At 49.4% G+C, this 19,315-nt stretch overlaps 1 protein-coding gene across 9 annotated transcripts in view; it reads left to right on the forward strand.

Moving 5' to 3' along the window:
• The window catches only part of MAP4 (microtubule associated protein 4), a 151,109-nt gene that overhangs the window by 46,606 nt on the left and 85,188 nt on the right, over nucleotides 1–19,315 (forward strand). For all 9 annotated transcript variants that reach the window (XM_086741614.1, XM_086741607.1, XM_086741613.1 and 6 more), the window contains exons 3-4: nucleotides 5,301–5,557; nucleotides 14,686–14,751. In XM_086741614.1, the coding sequence (XP_086597740.1) occupies nucleotides 5,320–5,557; nucleotides 14,686–14,751 (304 nt within the window). In that variant the 5' untranslated portion in view covers nucleotides 5,301–5,319. The remainder of the gene's footprint in view (nucleotides 1–5,300; nucleotides 5,558–14,685; nucleotides 14,752–19,315) is intronic.

Genomic DNA, 19,315 nt, shown 5'->3' on the forward strand with positions numbered 1-19,315 from the left:
GGAAAATCATCCATTCCCTCTGCCAGAAATCTGAGGGGAAGTCGGGCAACGTCGCCTGCCAAGTATGATTCTGTTTAAACAGTTTACAGATTTTTTTTTTTATTACTTTTTGTGGGTAGCATTCCCTGTCCCCACTGCCTGCCCTCCCCTTTCTCCCTCCTCAGACGGGATGCGCAGAATCTGGGTCAGACTGATCACAGCTTTAAATTCAAGGGCCGTGCATGCCCGGAGGCGTGGACACAGCAGTGCAGTTCAGGAAGCTAGAAAATGGAAATGCAGGGGTCAGGAAGTGAATTCCACTCTTCCCTAGATGGGAAGCTAGAGGCAGTGGTGTTTGTACTGCTGCTCCTTTCAGAGGGTGATGGATGAGATGATGTTTCTTGAAAGTTATTCCACTAGGTCGCTTAAAGTCAAACTTCCGCAGGGAAGCGCCAGTCTGGCTCCTTCGGGATCGCCAGGATGATGTGAGTCTGAGTCTCTCGTTGGTTCACGGAGCGCAGGTTCTGCATACGTGAGCAAACTTCAGCCTCGTGGATGTGCTCAAACGTGGAATAAGATGGTGGGACCCAGAAAGGAGCTCGTTTTGAGCTGGGTAAATAGGAGCTCTTCGGGGCAAGATGCCAGGATAAGGGGTCCGTGATACGGGGAAGAGATGGAAATAACTCTTCTGTGTCTTTCAGATGAGCCAACAAGAAGATGGAGTTTATTTATCAAAGCGAACAGGTTACTCACTGGGTACGGAAAGATTCTGAGGGTAAAAAAGAACAGATGGGGGAAAATACTGGCTGTAACGGCTCAGCTGTTGCTGGAACACGAAGAGGTCTAAACAATTCTTTCTTTAAAAACAAAAGTGTGGATTAAGGCAGTATGATGTATTTGCTGCGGAACAGTTTGAAGATTTCAAAGGGAATGGGTCGAGGAATGTCTAGCTTGATGAACTCTTCTCCTGGTCTGTGGCACAGCTGTCCCTGTGGGACCGAGAACGCTGTGGCCTGCGCTTTCCACACCTTTCCTCTGAGCAAAATACTTGCTCACCTTGGCGTTCTTCAGGGAGGGCTCGGCTGTCCTCCGCCGCTCTTCCAGAGGCGGAAATCCGGAGTCACGCAGGTTGGTGTTACGCCATGGCCGCTGTTTGACGAACGAGGACCTCTGCAGCGCTCTCGCAGCTGAGGAATTATTTAATACATTTTTACACTGCTGCCTTCTGAAACCTCAGTTGTTCCTCAGTTTCACCCTTTCATCTTGAAGTTCATGTCAGAATTCTCATTGCTTGACATCTGTTAACATCTGCTTTGCATGGCTACGTAGCGCGCGGCGTGTTCTGGCACATGTGAATGCTGCCTGTGGGTAGCTAGCTTTGTTCCAGGTGAATGAAAATGGTACAGGCAGCATCTGTCGTGCTCCGCTGGTCAGCACGTGAACGTGCTTCAGGATTTGCTTTTTATCCTTGGCAGAATCTTTTTTTTCTTCTTTACTTTTGTCTTAGCTCCATAAGCCCTAGGTCAAACTGGGAGGCTGGGAATCCGCGGAGTTTGGCTGCTCTAACACCGGAGATGGAAGTGGAGAACTTGCCACTAGTCCAGTTCTGCGGTGTTCCGGCTGGCCTGGGGCCCTGCCGGGGCCGGGCCGCCTCCCGCAGCCGCTGCGCAGCTCTGGGCCGGGGCAGCCGGTTATCTGCCAGCGCCTTTGCCTGCCCGAGGTACCAGTTCTGTGTTAGCTACAGAAATGCAAAATGGCTTTTATTAGTTACGCTGATTTGGTTTTTTTATACATGGTTTCTGCATTCCTTATGAAGTTAAATGTAGCCAAGGAAGGGTCCTGCTGGTAAGTCTGCATGACCTCAGTATGAGTCTTCCCCAGAAACTGGATTGCTTCGGTGTCTCAGTTGCTGCGCAGGTCTGAAATGGAGACGCTGTCAATGCTGTTTTATAGTGATTATTTCAAAGCGCTGCCGCGTTAATGTGAACTGAAAGGCATGGTGTGAATCCGTCGGTTGCCTGAGGTGGAACGTTCGTACGTTGGAGGATGCCCAGAGCGGTTGTGGATGCTCCATCTCTGGACGGGGCTTTGAGAGACCTGGTCTGGTGGAAGGTGTCCCTGCCCGGGTGAGCATTAGGGTCCCTCCAACCCAAACTGTTCCGTGATCTGGGTGGGATGAGCCTTGATCTGGGGTTAAGAATTCCAGACTGCTTCCCTAACCCCGCTGACATGCGGAGCCACCATCAGCGCTCCGGAGGCATTTGCTCCGTTAATGGAAGTGCAGTTGTTCAGGTCTGGAGGAAGGGTGACAGAACATCTCAGTGGAACAAGGACTAGACATTTCTGGCCATGCAAACGCAGCTTATGAGCTGACTCTGACCGCAAAGGGGTGATTGCAGCCGTGCGTGTTTGCGCGGTCTGGTGCTGGCTGTGGGTGGGCACTGGGTCTGGACCGCGCAGGGGAGGGGGTGCTGGATGTTGAGGGTCTCTCTCTGCCGTAGCTGGGTGATGGTTTCCGTGCGGGTGGGAGCAGAGCAGTGACTTGCTGTTTGGACAGACCCTAAATTAAGCTGTCAAGGGGAAATGCTGCTGAAAGGCCACTCGTGTTCCTGGAACTAAAATAGCAGGAGAGTTTTTAATCTGAAGTGAACGTGTGAAAACTGTGAGCTGATAGCTCAGTTTATGGATTGTAATCTACCGCTAACAAGCATTTGGAGCGAGATTTTCCTAAATGCCATCTACATAAAGTGTCGGGTTCTGGATGGGTGAACCTTGCCGTGCCGGGGTTGGTGCAGATACTGCGAACACGAAGGGCTTGCGACGCCTGCAAAGCCCCATTCAGCCCCACCCCGCGTGCCTGCTGTGAAGAACAGGAGTGGGATTCTTGTTTTGGTATCTGGTGTGTTCACTCCAGCCTTTGCGTATTCCCCCGGTTAGTAAATGTTCTGTAGCTGTTTTCTGGCCATAGTCTTTGATTCTTGCATTTCCTAGCAGCATCATGAAGCAGCTTGTTGAAAATTTTAAATAGCTTTTCTTATGCTAAGTGAAACTTTCCCAAGAAAAGGGTGAATTTTTCATAGCTCCAAGTATTTTCTCTTTTTTTTTTTGAGATTGACCGAAAAGCTATAATTTCACTCTCAAGTTGACAGCAAGGGACGACAGGTTGAAAAGATGACTGCTTAAGAGCTCTGTTTCTTCCTTCGAGGAGGCTGGCCAGTGCGCAGCTAAAACTTCTGGAAGTGACTTTACCCCCTGGCCAGCACTCGGTGAAGGGAAACGCGGCCAGTTGTGCGCAGATCTGTACGATAGTGTGTTTTGAAAATAGCCAGGAACTCTGTCTTTAAGAAACTTTTTTAACATGACTTCCACTTAAGTACAAAGATGGCTTTTTAAAATAACCATAACTTGTTCAACCGTGACCCTGCAGAAAGGGTTAGGGCTCCAGACCCTTCAGCTCTGGTGTCCACTCAGTGGTAGATCTTCAGGGCCTTGACCTAGACCAACACAAGCTGCAGCTGGGAGTCCAACTGGGCTTGAGGTCTGACCTTTTATTGTTGAAGAAAAGAAGAACAGATTTCACTGCATTCGTTTTCATAACGTTCTTGCATGCACTTCCATAAACAACGACATCAGTGTAAGGCCGTTGTTTGTGAGGAATGCGAAATATTGCCTTCTGCAGCCTGGGCCCGTAGGTACGTGTCAGCGGCCTGCACTGCTGACGAGGAGGTTCCTTAGTTCAGGGAGTAGGAGCCTTTGTGTCCCTGGAACAAGAGGATCAGTGTTCTGCCATCCCCGTGGACATCGGTGACCCTGGACCGCTGCGCAGTGGCCGCCTGGGTCAGCCCTTCGTTAACCACCACCACAAATGCCCGTTGTGTTTTCTCGGGAGTCGTCCGTGCCTCTCTACGTATGCAGCTCTGTATCTGCAGCTCTGGTTCCATTTTTCCTGATGTAACTTGGCAGCTCTTCTCAAAGGATTGGTCGTCAGATGACGAATCGCTCTATCTAAGCTGCTTCGTGTCCTCTTGTTGGGATGAGTTTGTTGTTGGGACACTGAACTTCTCTTCCATGCACTTGTTCTCTACCAACTCCCGAGCAGGCGCTGCTGCGTTGACTTGCTGGACCCCTAAACAGAGTAAATCTTTCCTGAGCAGGGAGTCTGCGTCAGTGCGTCTAACAGCGAGGGGCATACAGATCAGCATCAGATTGCTTTGTGCTCCCAAACGCCGACCAAAATTAAAGGACACTGAGCTGCCGTAATGGGAGTTGTGAGAATGCCAGTTTAGATGCTAATGGCCTTTATGGTTTTGGTTTTTACAGTCTGTACCAGACAACTTCTGCAAATGGCTAAAATGTACGTCTAGAGCTTTTGATACCCTTGCTGTTTTGACAGCATCGCGCGTACAGAACGCTAGTGCTGCGCTGAAAGAAGGCTTCGGGAACGCGCATCTGTCAATCAGAAATGGGGGGTTTTGCTCCTTCGTGCGGCTTTCCCTATTCGCTGGCTGTTGTTCCTAATGCCAACTTCAAAAGGATGAAATGTGGAAAAATAAATAATTGTTGCTGGTGTACTAGCTATGCTAACCCGAAAGCTGTAGCTGCAACCCAGATGAATCAGTGCGGGTACGCTTTCTCTCTGGGGCTGGGAGGTTACGCTGATGCGGAGATACAGATCTGGGAGGAAAAGAGAGATGGCAAATCTTTCTGCTTCGTGTTCCCAATGTATAGCTTCGTGTATAATGTAGATGTGTGTGCTTGTTGTTTTTTTTTTTTTTTTTTTCCCCTCACGTAAGCATTATTAAAATCTCACCTCCCAGCACAAATCCCAGGGCCAGGGTTTGGTATTAGCGAGGTTCGCTGAGGACATAAACGCGCTGCGGGACCCCATCAAAGGAATCAAAAGCATCGCCGCAGTGTACGGCAGAGATTATGTAAAACCCTAATCTCCATAGGGGAAGCTGGGTGGAGTCCCACCCAAGAACTAAATTCGCTTGCGTCACTTATCTTTCTGCTGCTGAGGATATGTAATTAACTCGCAGAGCTGGGGCAGGGCAGAAATTTTTTTCGCCGAAGCTTCTGATAAAACATTACACCAAATGCAATGTTCATGCGGCAAACCCCCATTTCGACGGTCTAGCTGTTTGTTTCTGTGCTGGCATGGGGGTTCTGTAAACATCTGGGAGTTACTGGGTGCCACAGCAAATGTTTCTTACTGTGTTACAGCCCAGCAGGCACGCAGTTACCAACATCAAACTGAGTAAACTTAAGATGCCTCTTATTAAAATGTTTTTCTCTTTCTTCTTCCCCACGTCGCTTTTCAGGTTGCGAAGGTGCTAAAGCATGGCTGACTTGGATCACAACCTCAGTCTCGCGGACGCTCTGACAGAGCCGCCTCCCGAGATTGAGGAAGAAGTGAAAAGGGACTTCATTGCCACTCTGGAAGCAGAGAAATTCGATGACGTGGTTGGAGAAACAGTAGATAAAACAGACTATGTTCCTCTGCTGGACGATGACGATGCGAAGGCCGGGAGCCAGGAAGCAAAAAGCAAACCCCATGCAGACGGTATTCAGGTGGAACGTAAGTGTCTAAAGCACAAGAGCAAAAAGCTGCGTCACGTACGCATCACAGAACACTTCACTTACTGTAATGTCGCTGGGCCTGCTAAAGCAGGACTCGTACGTGCTGCTGGTCTTAGTCCGAACGGTTTATTTTGAAAGCAAAGGTTGAGATCAAATCCCTTTCTTGCTTTTCGGCTCTACCTTCTGTTCAGTTCTTCAGGCTGCCAAGTGAGCTGCCACTGCTAGTCCGCAGAGGATGCTACCGCTTTTGTTAGTGTTTTGTGGGCTGCCTTGGGCTTCTCAAGGCCACACTGTCCCAAGTGTGAGACTGCCATGCTTGCGTATACAGTGCTTTCCGTCTCAAAATATTAGAACCGTGCGAGACGCCGCCGCTCTGGGTCTTGGCAAGTCCGAGGTGTGAAGATGGATGATGTTGCCGATAAGGCCTGCAGGTCGACGTTTTCATAAGGCCCACGCCGTTTGTGAGCGTCAGGCTCTGTTTAATAGCTAAGGCTTTATTTCTCCACTGATCCGTGGGTCTGCTTATTTTGTCTTTTTGCTGCATGTATATCCTGATTATGTGCACATAGAGTAAAATGCGCTGCTGCTCTGCTGGGTATGGACACTTACTGGCCCAGCTGGTATTTAATAGTGTCAGTAGCTTTATCAGAAACTATTCAGAAACAAGGAGAGGCTTAAACAGGTACCAACTGAGGGAAAAGGAGAACCGTGAGATTTGGGGGTCATCCACTTAGACCTCTTTCTCAGTGAACAATCTGAATCCTTTGTATCTTTGCTTGTGTGATGTTCTTCCCCCCGGTGACTTCTTTCAGAAGAAAATTTGGGTTTTTTTTCCTCTTAATCTTGATCCTTATCAGCTTTGAAAGTGGGATGTGCAGAGGAACCTTGGTGATCAGCCACCAGAACAATCGGGAGCTGCAGGACTACAGAATGGGGAATTACACATGGGGATTTCTGCTCTGTTTAGGGCACTTCCATGCGTTGTTTAGAAGTGTTGGGTGCCCTGTAGTACAGAAAACGTAATTTTGAATTTTTCATGCTAACATAGTTAAGTAGTAACAAACAGCAGGGAGGATGGAAGTGGGCAAATACAAAACTGAGCTGTGGTCGGTTCATGCGTGTGTTACTGTACACAGCTGTAGTGCCTCTGATGGCAGGGGTTTTATATGCTGGCATTGCAGAAGTGGGAGTGAGAGACACACGAAGACTTGTTAAGTTTTGCACGTGGTTTAAGGATATTTTAAAATTAACATTCTAAAACATCTCAGCACCAGAATTTCTCAGTTAGTGTCAAAACTACATATAATATTAGTTTAAAATACAAGTTCAGTTGTGTCCTCCCAGACCTGCGTCCCTCCAGCGTTACCATCATAACGCACCATTTCAAATACCTTCAGGTTCCTGAGGCGGGTATAATGAGCCCTTCTGGGTTTGCTCAGAAACTAAAACTCGCTGAACCGCCTTGCGAGAGAGCCGCCGGCTCCTGCGTGCGGAACCCAGGCGGCGGTCCTGCAGCGCTAACGCGGGTTACCTTCGGGGCAGGCTCCTCGCCTGCGCCTCGGGGCTGTTCTCGCCCCCGTGCCCTCCCCAGTGCCTCCCCTGGCTGTACAACCGGCTGGCTGTCTGCTTGAGCAGAGCTTGCTTCCTCCTGCCTGGCAAGGAGGGGACGCAATTGCTTATTCTTGGTTTGGAGATTAGTTTTTCCCTTTTTTGGGATAGCTGGAGAGCAGTTCCGAGCATTATCTAAATCTTTGGCAAGATGAAGACAAGACCCTAACTGAAGAAACCGGAGAGCTTGCTTGCCTGGAGTGGATAAAATCATGTTTTTCAGCTTTCCCACCTGGTGCGGGAGGGGAAGGGCTGTCAAGCTCACGGTTTAAAACAGCGTCGATTTACTACCGGCCGGTCTCGGGGTTCGGTCCTGTTATGTCTTTGTTTGCCTAATCTGTTCTACCCTGAAGTGACAGGGATACCCATTTCTCCTATGAGATTTCTTCAAGGTTTATAACTCGTTAAAAAAAGTATAGTAAAGCTTGATGTACTTGCTTTTACTGAGGCTATGGAAGAAACGAGTGGGGTGAGGTACGGCAAGGTCGGAGTGGGGGTGGTAGGTGTTGGTCGAGTGCAGCGTGAGGTTTTTGGGGAGGGGGGGACTGCTGTGTGAAAGGCAGCAGGAGTTCTACGCCCCTGGCTCCAAATACAACTGCAAATAGCTTTGTTTTCCCGAGGGAGAAGAGTAGCTTTCATGGATCAGGCTTTTCAGCCCCCGCTTGTTAATTTATTTATGTTAAAAGGCACGAATGTGTTCAGACAGCGCGGTCTCTGCTACCGAGATTGCCTTTCCCCAGTCAGAAGAGGTTTAGTCATACGTCCTGTCAGGCTCTCGCTAGTCCGTTTCTGCTCAAGGTGGTTCTTTCACTTTTTTCCTAAACCCGGGAGCCAGATTAGCCAAGTTCAGCCCTCAGATGAGCCCCCACCATGGACCTGGGCGAACCATGTGTGTACAGAGAGATGGAGGAGAGGAGAGAGATGTGACGAGCAGTTGTGTGGTCACCTACAAACCTGTCCTGGAATAAAGCTCTCATAACAGCCACCTTTTAAATATCACGGGAAAGGCATAGCTTAAGATGAAAGGGTTTTACGCTTTCTAGCACCTGGCTGGACATCATAATTTAGCAAATTCTGAGATAATCCTCTTATGACATCGTGGGCTTTACATAACGCTGAAGGATCGCTTCGAGTGTGTGCTGTGCCGCTTGCAGCTGGATTTCTTTATCAGTTCCCAGGCTCCGAGGAATTTAGTGGATGCTGTGGGGCTTCCAGTTAAAGTCAGAAAGGCTGCAGCAGCCACTCTCTTTAGGGTGAAGTGAGGGATGGGCGTCCTGAAGTGCAAAGGAAGAGAGATTTGGGTGGGAGCAAGGAAGATGCTGTGCTTGAGTAGCCTGCAGCAGTGCTCCTGTGAAGTGTTTCGGTTCAGGCGAGGACCAGTATTGTTCCAGAAATGTTTGTGTGTTATTGTTGAGGAGCTGTGTACAAAGCAAGGTCTGCAGCGTAAATGTTCACGGCCTGGATGCAGCAAACGCACGCTTTGCATTCTTGCGCTCATGCTGTTCACAAAGTTGGTGATGAGTCTTAACTTTGTGGTTTTTTTTTTTAGTAGGGAAACGCTGAGCAGGGTTTGAGTGCCAAAGCTCTTTCCGTTGGCTCTGGGCAGTGGCTCTGGGGCTCTTCCCAAGCACAAGCGTCGCCACGAGATGGCTCTGCTGGCGCTGCGCGGTGCTGCGGGACGGACACGGCCGCACGGCAGAGCAGGCCATCCTCCTGCTGCGGAAACCACGCGCAGCTCCGGGGCCGCTTCCCTGAGCCTCCCTTTCTGCCCTCGCAGTCCCTCACGCCTGTCTCTCAGATCTCTTCACATCTCCTCTCCTCTCCTCTCCACTCCTTGCAGCCAGGCCGGGCCGAGTCGGGCCCAGTCGCCGCCCGGCGGGAGGCCAGAGGGTGAGGGGTGCAAGGCCCACGACGCTCGCGCCTCCCCCTCTCTGCCCCCATTCACCTTCTTCACATTCTCTTTCTCTTTTTCTGTTTTCCCCTTCTTAAATCCGTTACGGCAGAGGCGTTATCACGGAACATTCCGACACCAGTCGGCTCGGCCCTGCCCGGCAGTGGGTCTGCCCCAGGCCCGGCCGAGCCCGCTGGACAAAGGGGAAACTTCCAGCAGCTTCTTGCAGCAGCCCCCACCGCAGCCCCCCCCCCAAACAAAACCAGGACATCTGCACGCCCCCAAGTTTCAGAGGGATTAAAAAAAGTCAGCAAATGATGTTGAGGTACATGCATTTTGATCTCAGTGATATATTAAACACCTTCTCCCTCCGAAAGTCTGTCCATCCCCATCCCAACCCCAAAGCTGTTAAAACCTCTGGTGAGTGCAAATCCCTGCGTTGGCTTTCTGTGCGTGATCTGAGTACCAGTCTTTAACCCGCCCCCGTTCCTTGCAGCGGGTTTCCGTCAGACGCTTGCTACCCCACCGTGAGGAACAGTCCCGAGCCCCCCGGGTGACGCTGAAGGTGCCCCCCGAAGCTGCGCGCCTTTCGTGCGCTCTGCCCCAGGCTTCGGCTGCTCTCCCGGAGTCTCGTGGTCCGGCCCAGGAGCTGCAGGCTCTTTTCAGCAGAGGGCCTTGTACCAGCAGTCTGTCGGGAGCATGTTCCACTGTCAGGGTGGGGTTTTCTTGTGGTTTTTGTTTAAAATGCAGATTATGTTGTAAAGCTGCCCAGATCTTGGGTTGAGTTGCTTAACAATGTAATACACCCGCATTCTCCTGGCGAGGAGGGAGCACCTTAAGTATTGTCTTGATAAGCCAAAGTGTTCTCTAAATTCCTTCTATATTTTATGAAGTACAGTGGCAAAATTAATCTAATTGTTCCAGTTCACAAAGCAATTTTTTTCCCCCTAGCTCAGGTGCTTTACAGGCATTGAGCTTCATTCAGGTAGTGTTTGTGCTCCATTAGAGGACTTCACGGGGGGTTCTCTGACATCTGTCGTCCTGGATTCGTTCCCGTCGCAGGCAGCCAGTGATAGACAAGGTGATTAAACCTTCGAGCTTCCGCTTCCTGTTCCAGAAGGAGAGGTGTGGAGGTGGGACAGGGGAGAGGGATCTTGGAGGAAATCGGTCTGGCAGGTCTCTTCTTCCTGCTTTTGGCCGCCACGCCGGGCTGCGCAGCTGTGCCATCGGACAGTCTGTGTGCGCTTCTGAAAGCCCCGGCACCCCCGAAACACAAAACCAAGCAAGGCTTGTCTGCCACTTGGAGTCAAAATCTCTAATTCTCATGGGTAGTGAGAGAAGCTTGAGAATCCACCCCACGTGTTTGTCGTATCGGAATGCCAAAGGGCAAGCGAAACTCCAAGCCTTTTTTTGGTGACTCTGGGAGAGGATGAGCTTGACCGCTGTTCAGAGCCATTTTGAGAAGGAATATTTAAATGCGTGAATTGAAATAGCTTAAGCTACTTGTTCAAGAGTTACCAGCTAGTTTTGACTGCGTGGTGCGATGTTTATCAGGGGTTTTGTTCCCACTCGTGTTTTCTTGCCTAAGCTCTCCGACAAAGTCGTGATCAACCAAGTCTGCCCATGCGAATGTGTGACAGGGTGATGAAGCATGCAAAGCGACTCTCGTCCACAACCCGTCCGCCCCACCCCAGCCTGCCAAGAGCGCTTTTTTCCTTTTTACCCTCCGGTACCCCGTGCCCAGCCCAGAGCAGGCCGCAGGGCTGGTGGTGGAAACGTCCTCAGTTGTGGTTGTGTTTCCATGCGCGCCACGCCAAGTCACGGCTGCAGATTAGGGGTTTTCGTATTGGCACTGTCCATTTGCCTGAGATTATCGGTTTAGCGAACGCTGCCTTAAATTTGTTTATATAAAAACAATCCTTTGATCCACTGGCCAGATGCAAATACTGTCTTGTGATTCCGATGAGGATTATGTCGTTACAACATCTTGACATGTTTTTGTGTTTATGCAATTTAGAATATGAGGGGAGGAGACCGGGCCCTGAGAAGATTGCTGGGTGCTTTTGTGCTTGCACTCTAGCTAACTAAATTAAATGTGATTTGCTCCAAAGGAGCTGGCCTTCAGAGATGTAAAAATAAAAACTGCTAATGCCAGGTAGAGTTATTTAATTTGACCTGGTTTTCTGGAAGCTTACCTTCCAAAAAAGCTGAAACTGTAAAGGAAACCGTTTAACCTGCTTTTCATGCTTCCCAAGGAGCGCAGAAGGAAAGACAAAGCATTCCTGATCTTTGGCTCAATCCACTGTTGAGCCTAAAATCTTTTTTAGATTTCACCTGGTTAACATTTGCTTTGGAGAGGCCGTGGCCTGGCTGAGCACACGGTGCGTGTGCAGCAGTGTCCTGCTTATCCCTGCGCGTTTGCGGAGCTCCTGGAGAAAGCTGAAAGCCTGTGGCAGACTTGCAGGTTCCTCTGCCGTGCTGGTGCTGTTCGGATCGCTCCCCGTTCGTGGCTTTGCCGGCAGGGCAGCACCCTCCCGCAGCTGGCAGGGTGCGGGCGGAGGAGAGCGGCCGCTGTGGTCACCGCTCGGCGCGTCGAGGGGGAGAACAGTGCTGCGGCGGCTTAACCTGTGCTTCTGCCCCGGTTCCCGTCTGGTTGAAGCACGTGCAAGGTTTTCAATACGTGTGTTTGACCGCTTTTTCCAAACGAGTGAATGCAGGGGGCTGAACGAGATGAAGCTGCTCTGGAGGAACGTATTTGGGCGTTGCGGTCTAGAAGCTGCGCAGAGCTGGGAGCCCTGTCAGCTCTGGGGAAGGTTAAGCCAGAAACAGAGCTGGCTTTGAGCTGCCTTCGTTTTCAGTGACCACACTGTTTGGTAGGCCTGGCTGGTACTTCGGTAGGGGGCTTTTTGTTTAATTCTAAGTTTGCAGAGCCCGTGGTAGGGGAGGGTGGGTGGCTTTTCATTTTGATAGAAGAGGGTTGGCCCGGATCACTCCCTGCCCGGGAGATCAGTCTCCAAATGAAGCTTCCCTCCAGATGAAGTGTGTGTTTGCTGAACGGCTGAATGAAGCTTCCCTCCAGATGAAGTGTGTGTTTGAACGGCTGAAAGGCACGGGATGGCCGGAGGCACCACTGAGCGGGCTGTGCGCAGTGCAGAGCTGACCTCGGGTGCACGCAGACTGCTCGTTGCAGCTGTGACCAGACCAGCCTGGGAACCAACGCTGGCAACCCAAAGCAAGTGCTCAGAGTGTGCACCCAGACTCGCAGACCAAATCTGTACTGTTTAGTGGTATTTGTGATCGGGTTGAGTCCTGTTTTTAAAGCGTGAGTAATGGAGGCGGCATCAAGACCAGGCTGTGAAGCCTTTCAACAGCTGTATGGTCTGCGCAAGGTGTGAGGATCAGGTTCAAATGGCACGGAAAGCGTTACGTGGTAACTTTGTCCAATTTAAAACAGAATTGCACTCAAGTTTCCAGTTACAGTTTAAGTACTGGAGAGATGGGAATGAGTTTGCGGGCCGTGGTAGTGGAGGTTGCTCTTTGTTTTCCCCACCGCCAAAGGATTTCTGACACGTTTGGCGTGAGTGAAGAGTAGAGAAGACTTGCACAGCCTCTGTTACCGTGGCATCGTCGGCTGCCTTCGTTAAACTGGAGTTATGACGGCCATTTGAGCAGGACTTAAGAAAACTCATAGCTCTTGCACTTGGTAACTGGGAGGTGCAGCAGGACCCGCACGGCTCCTCTGCGTCATTCTTTGGGGATCTCGCTGTCAGGCCCTGGTACTCCGAGCTGCCCGGCGTACCTTTTGGCAACTGGAGCGGTGCTGTATAAACCGTCCTGTGACCTGATTGCTCCTCGTCTGAGCTGCTCAGTAAATCCAGTGCTGCAGCAGTTCTCTCAGTTGCCAGTTAAGACGGTTCTACTGTCCCAGTAAATACCAGGCCTTGTAAAGACTGACAGCAGGAGGAGCTGTGTGGTTAACTCTCAGAAACAGGTCCTGGGATTCCGGCAGTATTTTCAGCTGCTTGACGAGGGTGTAGGTGTATGTTTTTCTGTAAGCTGTCTGGCAAGTTCATGCTGAATTTCTGTCAAACGCTGAGACGAGCCACTGAAGTAACTGGGAAGACTTTCCTTTTGCTTTACCGAGGGCTGGATTAAGCCCTGAAGTGCTGAGTCTAAGGCACACTGCTCGTGTAGCATTGCTTTAAAACTGCTGGAGCTCAGGGGAGGGACAGCGGCAACTGCAGGTGACTGAATGCGTCTCTTTGGGAGTGACTTGATTTTATTTACTTACGGGATTTTTTTAAGCCATTGCCCTGAGCGTTTCTTCACGATAGGCAGAACTCTTGGCCTGAGGAGCTGGACTTCTGTTGGAGCTTGTGCTGTCTGTTAGGCTTAACTAGTACTACTCAGTATGGTTCTTGCAATGACTTCTCTTCACTATTTCACAGCTGGAAAATGGGATAAATTCTTAGAAATTAAGCTGGGTTTACTTAATAGAGGATATTGTAAGACTTGGTGCAAGGATGGTATCTCCAGTTTACACAAACGGCCTTGTAACTCGCCTGTCGCGGTGGCGGTTGCCCGCAGAAATACTGTGCTGCTGGCAGCCCGCACCGGTATTGATGTCAGCACAATCCAGCTGCTGTTGTGAGGACCGTAGTCTGATCTCAAAGGCAGCGATTTCAAATCAAAACAATTCCTCAAGCAGTTTGCCTACGGGGTTATAGTTATTGACCCTCAGCACCCCAGTGTCGAGATCACGGGGTGAATACAGAATTTCAGCAGCGTATTGTGATTGTTAGGAAGAACTGTTTGAGTAGGAGAACAAGAAGTGTGCTTTTTAAAAAATTATTATGTTAATGAAATTCCTTAATTATTCCCAAAGATGGTTTCCAGCAGCACTTTCCGAAAGGTTGCACGCTTGGAGACAGCTCCCTGTCAGCAGAGAGGCTTTCCCAAGGCTGCCCGCTGAGCGGACGGCAGAGCCAGGTTTAGAGCTCGGTTCTCTGATTCCAAATGGCCTCAGCTGTCGCGAGGTCTTGTGCTGCTGCCGTGTTTCCAGGTTCCGTGTGTAAATCCTGGCGCCTGCTAAAATTTTATCTGACAGTGTCAGAACAAGATAGACTAAATCTCCTGACGGTAAGTACCTTACAGGCTATTTTTTTGAATTGGTGGTCTTCCACCCTGAACTGCCCTCCTCTAAATCTCTTCCTGACATCTGCTTTAGCAAGGCGCTGCCAAAGCCGAAATTGAGGTCTTCTGATCCTTTTTTCTGGTAGAATTAGGATAGCTTTGTCTGTAAGAAACTTGTCGTGACTGAAGCGGACCAATATTTAAAAATTCCAGGGAATTAGTTTGTGCCTGTTGGCTCCCGTTCTGTCGCTGGACCCCAGTGAAAAGAGCGTGCCTCAGGCTTCACAGCCTTGTGCACATCCCCTCCCAAGTCGTCTCTGCTCCAGGCTGAGCAGCCCCAGCTCCCTCAGCCTGGCCCCACAGGAGAGATGCTCCAGCCCTCTGACATCTTCGTGGCCTCCTCTGGACCCGCTCTGACACTGACAGCATTGTTTTTAATTTTTGGATTAAGGTTAACTTCATCCAGTGCTAACATTTCCCTTGATTTCTTGCAGATACTTCAGCTTCTGGGCCAACAGTTGTAGAAAATGGTGACCACGGAATAGAAGATCACCGCACAGGTACGTGCTTAATGTCTGAAGGAAACGTGTTGATTTCTGTATTTGTTATTGGACCAGTGACCAGTAAAACCCCACTGTGACAAAATGCGTCTTCTTTTTGAGCCGTGTTTCTCCATGGAGGATTGGTTTGGGTTGTTTTTTTAATGATCTTTCCAGAGAATTTGAAAGGAAATAGAGCTTTATTCTCATTTGGGTTTGAAACTGCTTGGTTGCACAAAGCCTGGTTCTGAAGACGTTGTATGCTTTATCCGTGGTCAGTTTTGGGAAGGCGACATCGAGGGCACTGATCCTAAATGGCTTTCCAGTGACTCCGTAATTTTCATAGCTGCACTCTACCCTGACCTGTGAGGATGACTTCTGTTCCCCGTGAGACTGACAATGACGTTTCTTCTCAGCGTACGCCATCCTTTGCTGTTTTTTCGTTCACTGATTCTTAGCTGCCGCTGAAATGGCACTGCTTTGTTTATTCTGCAACTTCTTCCACCCCAAAGCACCCTTCCATAAATATCTCCTGCTACTTGCTGTCGCAATGTCACAGATGAGATTGAGGTCTTCTGAACCTTTATTCGTACAGCATTAGGGTAGCTCTGTCTGCAAGAAACTTGTCATTACTGAAGTGGAAAAAGATTTCAAACTCATGAGGAATCTGAAAAATAATTGATCTTTCCAAGCAGCCTAACACGTGCTGGAGTTAGCTGTCTTTTAGCAGTGAGACTTAGTGATGAACACCAGGTCCCTTGCATGACACCACCTGGCTGTGAATTGGGTTTCCCACCAAATTCCAGCCGAGCTGTTCAGGCTGAGCAGTACCAAACCCTGCCGCTGCGTGCGGGAGCCAGTGGATTGTTTCCTTCTGTGGTGAGGAGGCTGCGGACTTGGACAGGCCGTGCTGTAGCACCTCTGGTTTCCTGAGGATAAAATATTCAGAAGTCAGTTGTCATCCTGGCACTGGTAAGAGCTGTTTGGTCTCCCCTTTCACGACCTCCAGCTCAGCATTCCCAGCACAGATAATCACGAAGATTGTGTGGATGCTCCCAGCACTAGCATCCCTGCTAGTCCGGAGGTACGGCCCCAGGGAAAAACAAAAAAGCCCAGGAGATAATGCTGAGTGTAAGGGAGTGGGAGACGGGGATGAATTCAAACACTTGTGCTATCGTTCTGTTTAGCGTGAGCAAGTGTTCCTGTTCTTATTGAGGATGGGAATATAGAAATTGATCTTTGCACTTAATTTGCCAGTGTAAATCTGGTCCAGAGGAAGCTGTGCATCCTTTACAATTTAGTATAAAACTGAAATTAAGAACACTTTTGAACCTTCCTCAAGATACTTCCTCTCCCTTTTTTTTTTTTAATACATCTAACTAAAAGGAGATAGAAATAAAATCAGATTTATGATACTCCAGTATGACTAATTAAATGCATTGGGATTTTTAAAATGAACTTCTGAATTGTGTTTAAAATACTCTTATTTACTTCATACGAGCTTTCTGGAGGTTTAACTCTTCGCACGCTAAATGCGAACAACTTGGATCAAAGATACTTTCATGTGTCTGAAGCTCTTTAATTTATTAATATGTTCCATCTTTGTGGAGTAGAGTGGGATTTTTTCTCCTTGTTAAAGGCTGTCTAAGAGTGACATCAAAGTGGTAGAAACAGCATGGCAGGATGAAGAGTCGTAGGCATCAAGTTAATTAGGCTTTTCAGAGTAACGGAAGATTTATTACAACAGAACTATTTCATGGGCTCTTTCCCCCTGCCCCCTTCTCTATGGAATACTTGAAATATCTCTGCTTATCCATTTAAGAGTGGGGAGAAATGCTGATTTCCAGTCAGCTAATGGAGGCTTTTCAGGGTTGAAGAGCAGCTGATGCTCTGCAGAAACACAGGCCAGTTGTTCCAGACCAGGTGATGGACATCAGTTGTGCCTGGCTCTGCGTTTGATCAGTGATGCTGCCTGAAGCCTGCCTTTTGTCCCTGGCCCTAGGCCACCTTCAGTTTTTGGCTGGCTCATTTATCTTCAGCTGGATCTACTCCCTGACCTGTCTCTTTAACGCTGAAAGGATTCTTCTGGATGTGCAGTGTCAGCCCAGCGCAGAGTGGGAGAGAGCAGCTGAGAGAGGAAGGTGAGGCTGGAGGAGACCAGCTTTTTCCTACAAAAGCAAGGCACTTCGAGGAAGGTACTGGGGAAAGATACAATTAAGCTGTACAAAATACAAATGTTTGCTTATCTCTCTGGTCTGGATCCCAGGAAGTGTTGCTACATGTTTTTTTCACCTATCAAATAAAACGGGGTGGTGACTTGTTCACGTTTTCTTAGGTGCAGCATTATCTACAGACATCTGGGGTGTGTGCGTGCAGAGGCCAGAACTGGTCAGGGCTGAAATCTTAGCGCTGCTCTGGCTGCCTGTGCCTCCCGACCGGACGCCCCGCTCCGAAATGCTGTTAATGCAGCAGATGGCAGAAACCCAAAACTGCTGGCGCTCGGGGGCAAAACCCTCTATTAACGTTGAGTTATTTTTATTCCAACAGCCGTGTATTTGAGCCATTGACGCAGGGGTGCCTATAGCTCAGTAGTTCACATTTTCCCTCTGCCTTCTCAACGGCTGACTTTACGCTGGCTGTTCCCGTGAGGGTCCCAACCTGTGGCCGTGGGGCTCGGAACCCTCCGCACCCGTTTCCTTTCCCTGAAAGGGAGAGCCCGGCGCTTTCTCTGAAGGTTCAGTCCTTGGCAGGGCTGAGCCGTATGTGGCCATCGCTTACTTACTTTGTGGGGCTCTGTGTTTTTTGAGAATTGGAGAGCTACGGCCCGGGAGCTCTGGCCTGGGTACTCAGCACACAGACAAACTCTGAAATCTGTTCTTCCTTAAAAGGAGAAATGGAAGAGCAGCCAGTGCAGCGTTCGGAGGGAAGCCGTGCGCGTCTGCTGCGACTCGGGCAAATCGGCGAGGGTGTGGGGAAATCTTAATAGCTTCTAGTCACTGATGGCATGCGGGTACTGAGCTAGGGAGCCAACTTCGGACTTGCATGGCGCAGAGATTAGAGGGTGCCGAGTAAAAACTAACAGCAGGTTTAAAACAACAACAGAAGTGTAATTTTTGAACAGTGCAACGCTTGCAACTCCTTATTGCAGGATATTTGCCTAGAGTTCAAAGGAATTATGTATTTTTTAAAAAGACAAATTTCTGGAGGTACATCCATCAAGGATGGCCAGACGGTTTGATGCAGATACCGCTCGTTCCAAGCTCCTGCTCGTTACCTCGCTGGAAGACGAGAAGTGACCTAGGGAAGTATCGCTCCTTGGTGCTCATGCTTTCCCTAGCTGGACCTTCTCTCCAACCAGCCGCTTGTCGTTCTCTCATCTGGGATCGGGTCACAAAAATGCGTTGTTGCTGCTTTGGAGGCAAATTGTGCTTTTAAGCAACACCCTGAGCTGCTGCTCTTTCGACGGCAGTTTGTCACTAATCTCGATTTCTCACAGCTGATTTTTGCATGTGGCACAAAGTCATGCCATAGCGTGACTCGTGATGTATTTTCCGACACGTCTAAAAGCAGAATTCCACGTGTCTCTAATCTGGCTTTTGGCAAATCTCCTGGCTGCACTAGATGAAATATTGCTTGTTGTGCGGTGTGCTACCTGAATGTTCATGTTTACTAATGACTTGCGCTTTTTTGCCCCTTTCCCCATCCCGTTTCCCTCTCCTTCTTCTTTTCCTCTCTTCTATTTTCTCCTCCTAGAAGCCTAGACTGTCTCCTAACACTGGGGCTGCCACTGATACAAGACCAGTGTACTTTTCTACCTGCCATTACACTTCTAAAATCTTCAGCATTTTGCAGAGCTCTTGCTTTACGTCCTTGGACTTTACGTGTAGAAGAAACCAAAGGGTAGCTGTGCTGGCGGCGATCAGCCCTCCTCCTCCTCCCTCTCTGCTCTGCAGTGCTTGTTGAAACCTTCCTTCCTTTGTGTAAGCACAGACGTGCGTGACGGTTTGGAACTGCGCTATTTCAGCACGCCCACTGTTTCCAGATCACCACTACAGCTCCATTTTTAGTTCAACCACTTTTAAATTTAATTTATCTCCTTTTTCATGGATGCTTGACAACAGAAGGGTTGATACTCAGTTGGAAGTTGCGCTTTCATAGCGGATGGGTCCACCACGACTGCAGCTCCTTTCCCTCCCCCCCTGCGCTCACCGCAGCCTTGTAGGATAACGCTGAGTTCTGCCTTTATCCCTGCTGCTTTGAGACCTCCTCACAGGAGGTTTTTAGCTTTAATAATGCTGGCTTCTTCAAACCAGGTGTTTCCACATCATATCCACTTACTATACAGACTGTAGAGAAACAAATCAGGGAAAAAGCGTGTTTGAGGTACAAGCAGGTCGTCTCTGGTTTGTGAGGGGTGGGTTACGGGGTTCAGGCACGTGCCATCAGCTGGGGGTATCAAGGAAAACGAGCAACCCCAAATTCCTACCCCAGTAAGCATCTCTGCTGTCGCACTGCTCCCTGCAAGCCTTGGAAGAAGGCAAATCGCCTTTCTTTAGCTTCGTACCTCTAGCTCCGTTGTGGTAAC

Source organism: Chlamydotis macqueenii, chromosome 2, assembly GCF_036417535.1.
Source record: "Chlamydotis macqueenii isolate bChlMac1 chromosome 2, bChlMac1.mat, whole genome shotgun sequence".
Lineage (NCBI taxonomy): Eukaryota > Metazoa > Chordata > Aves > Otidiformes > Otididae > Chlamydotis > Chlamydotis macqueenii.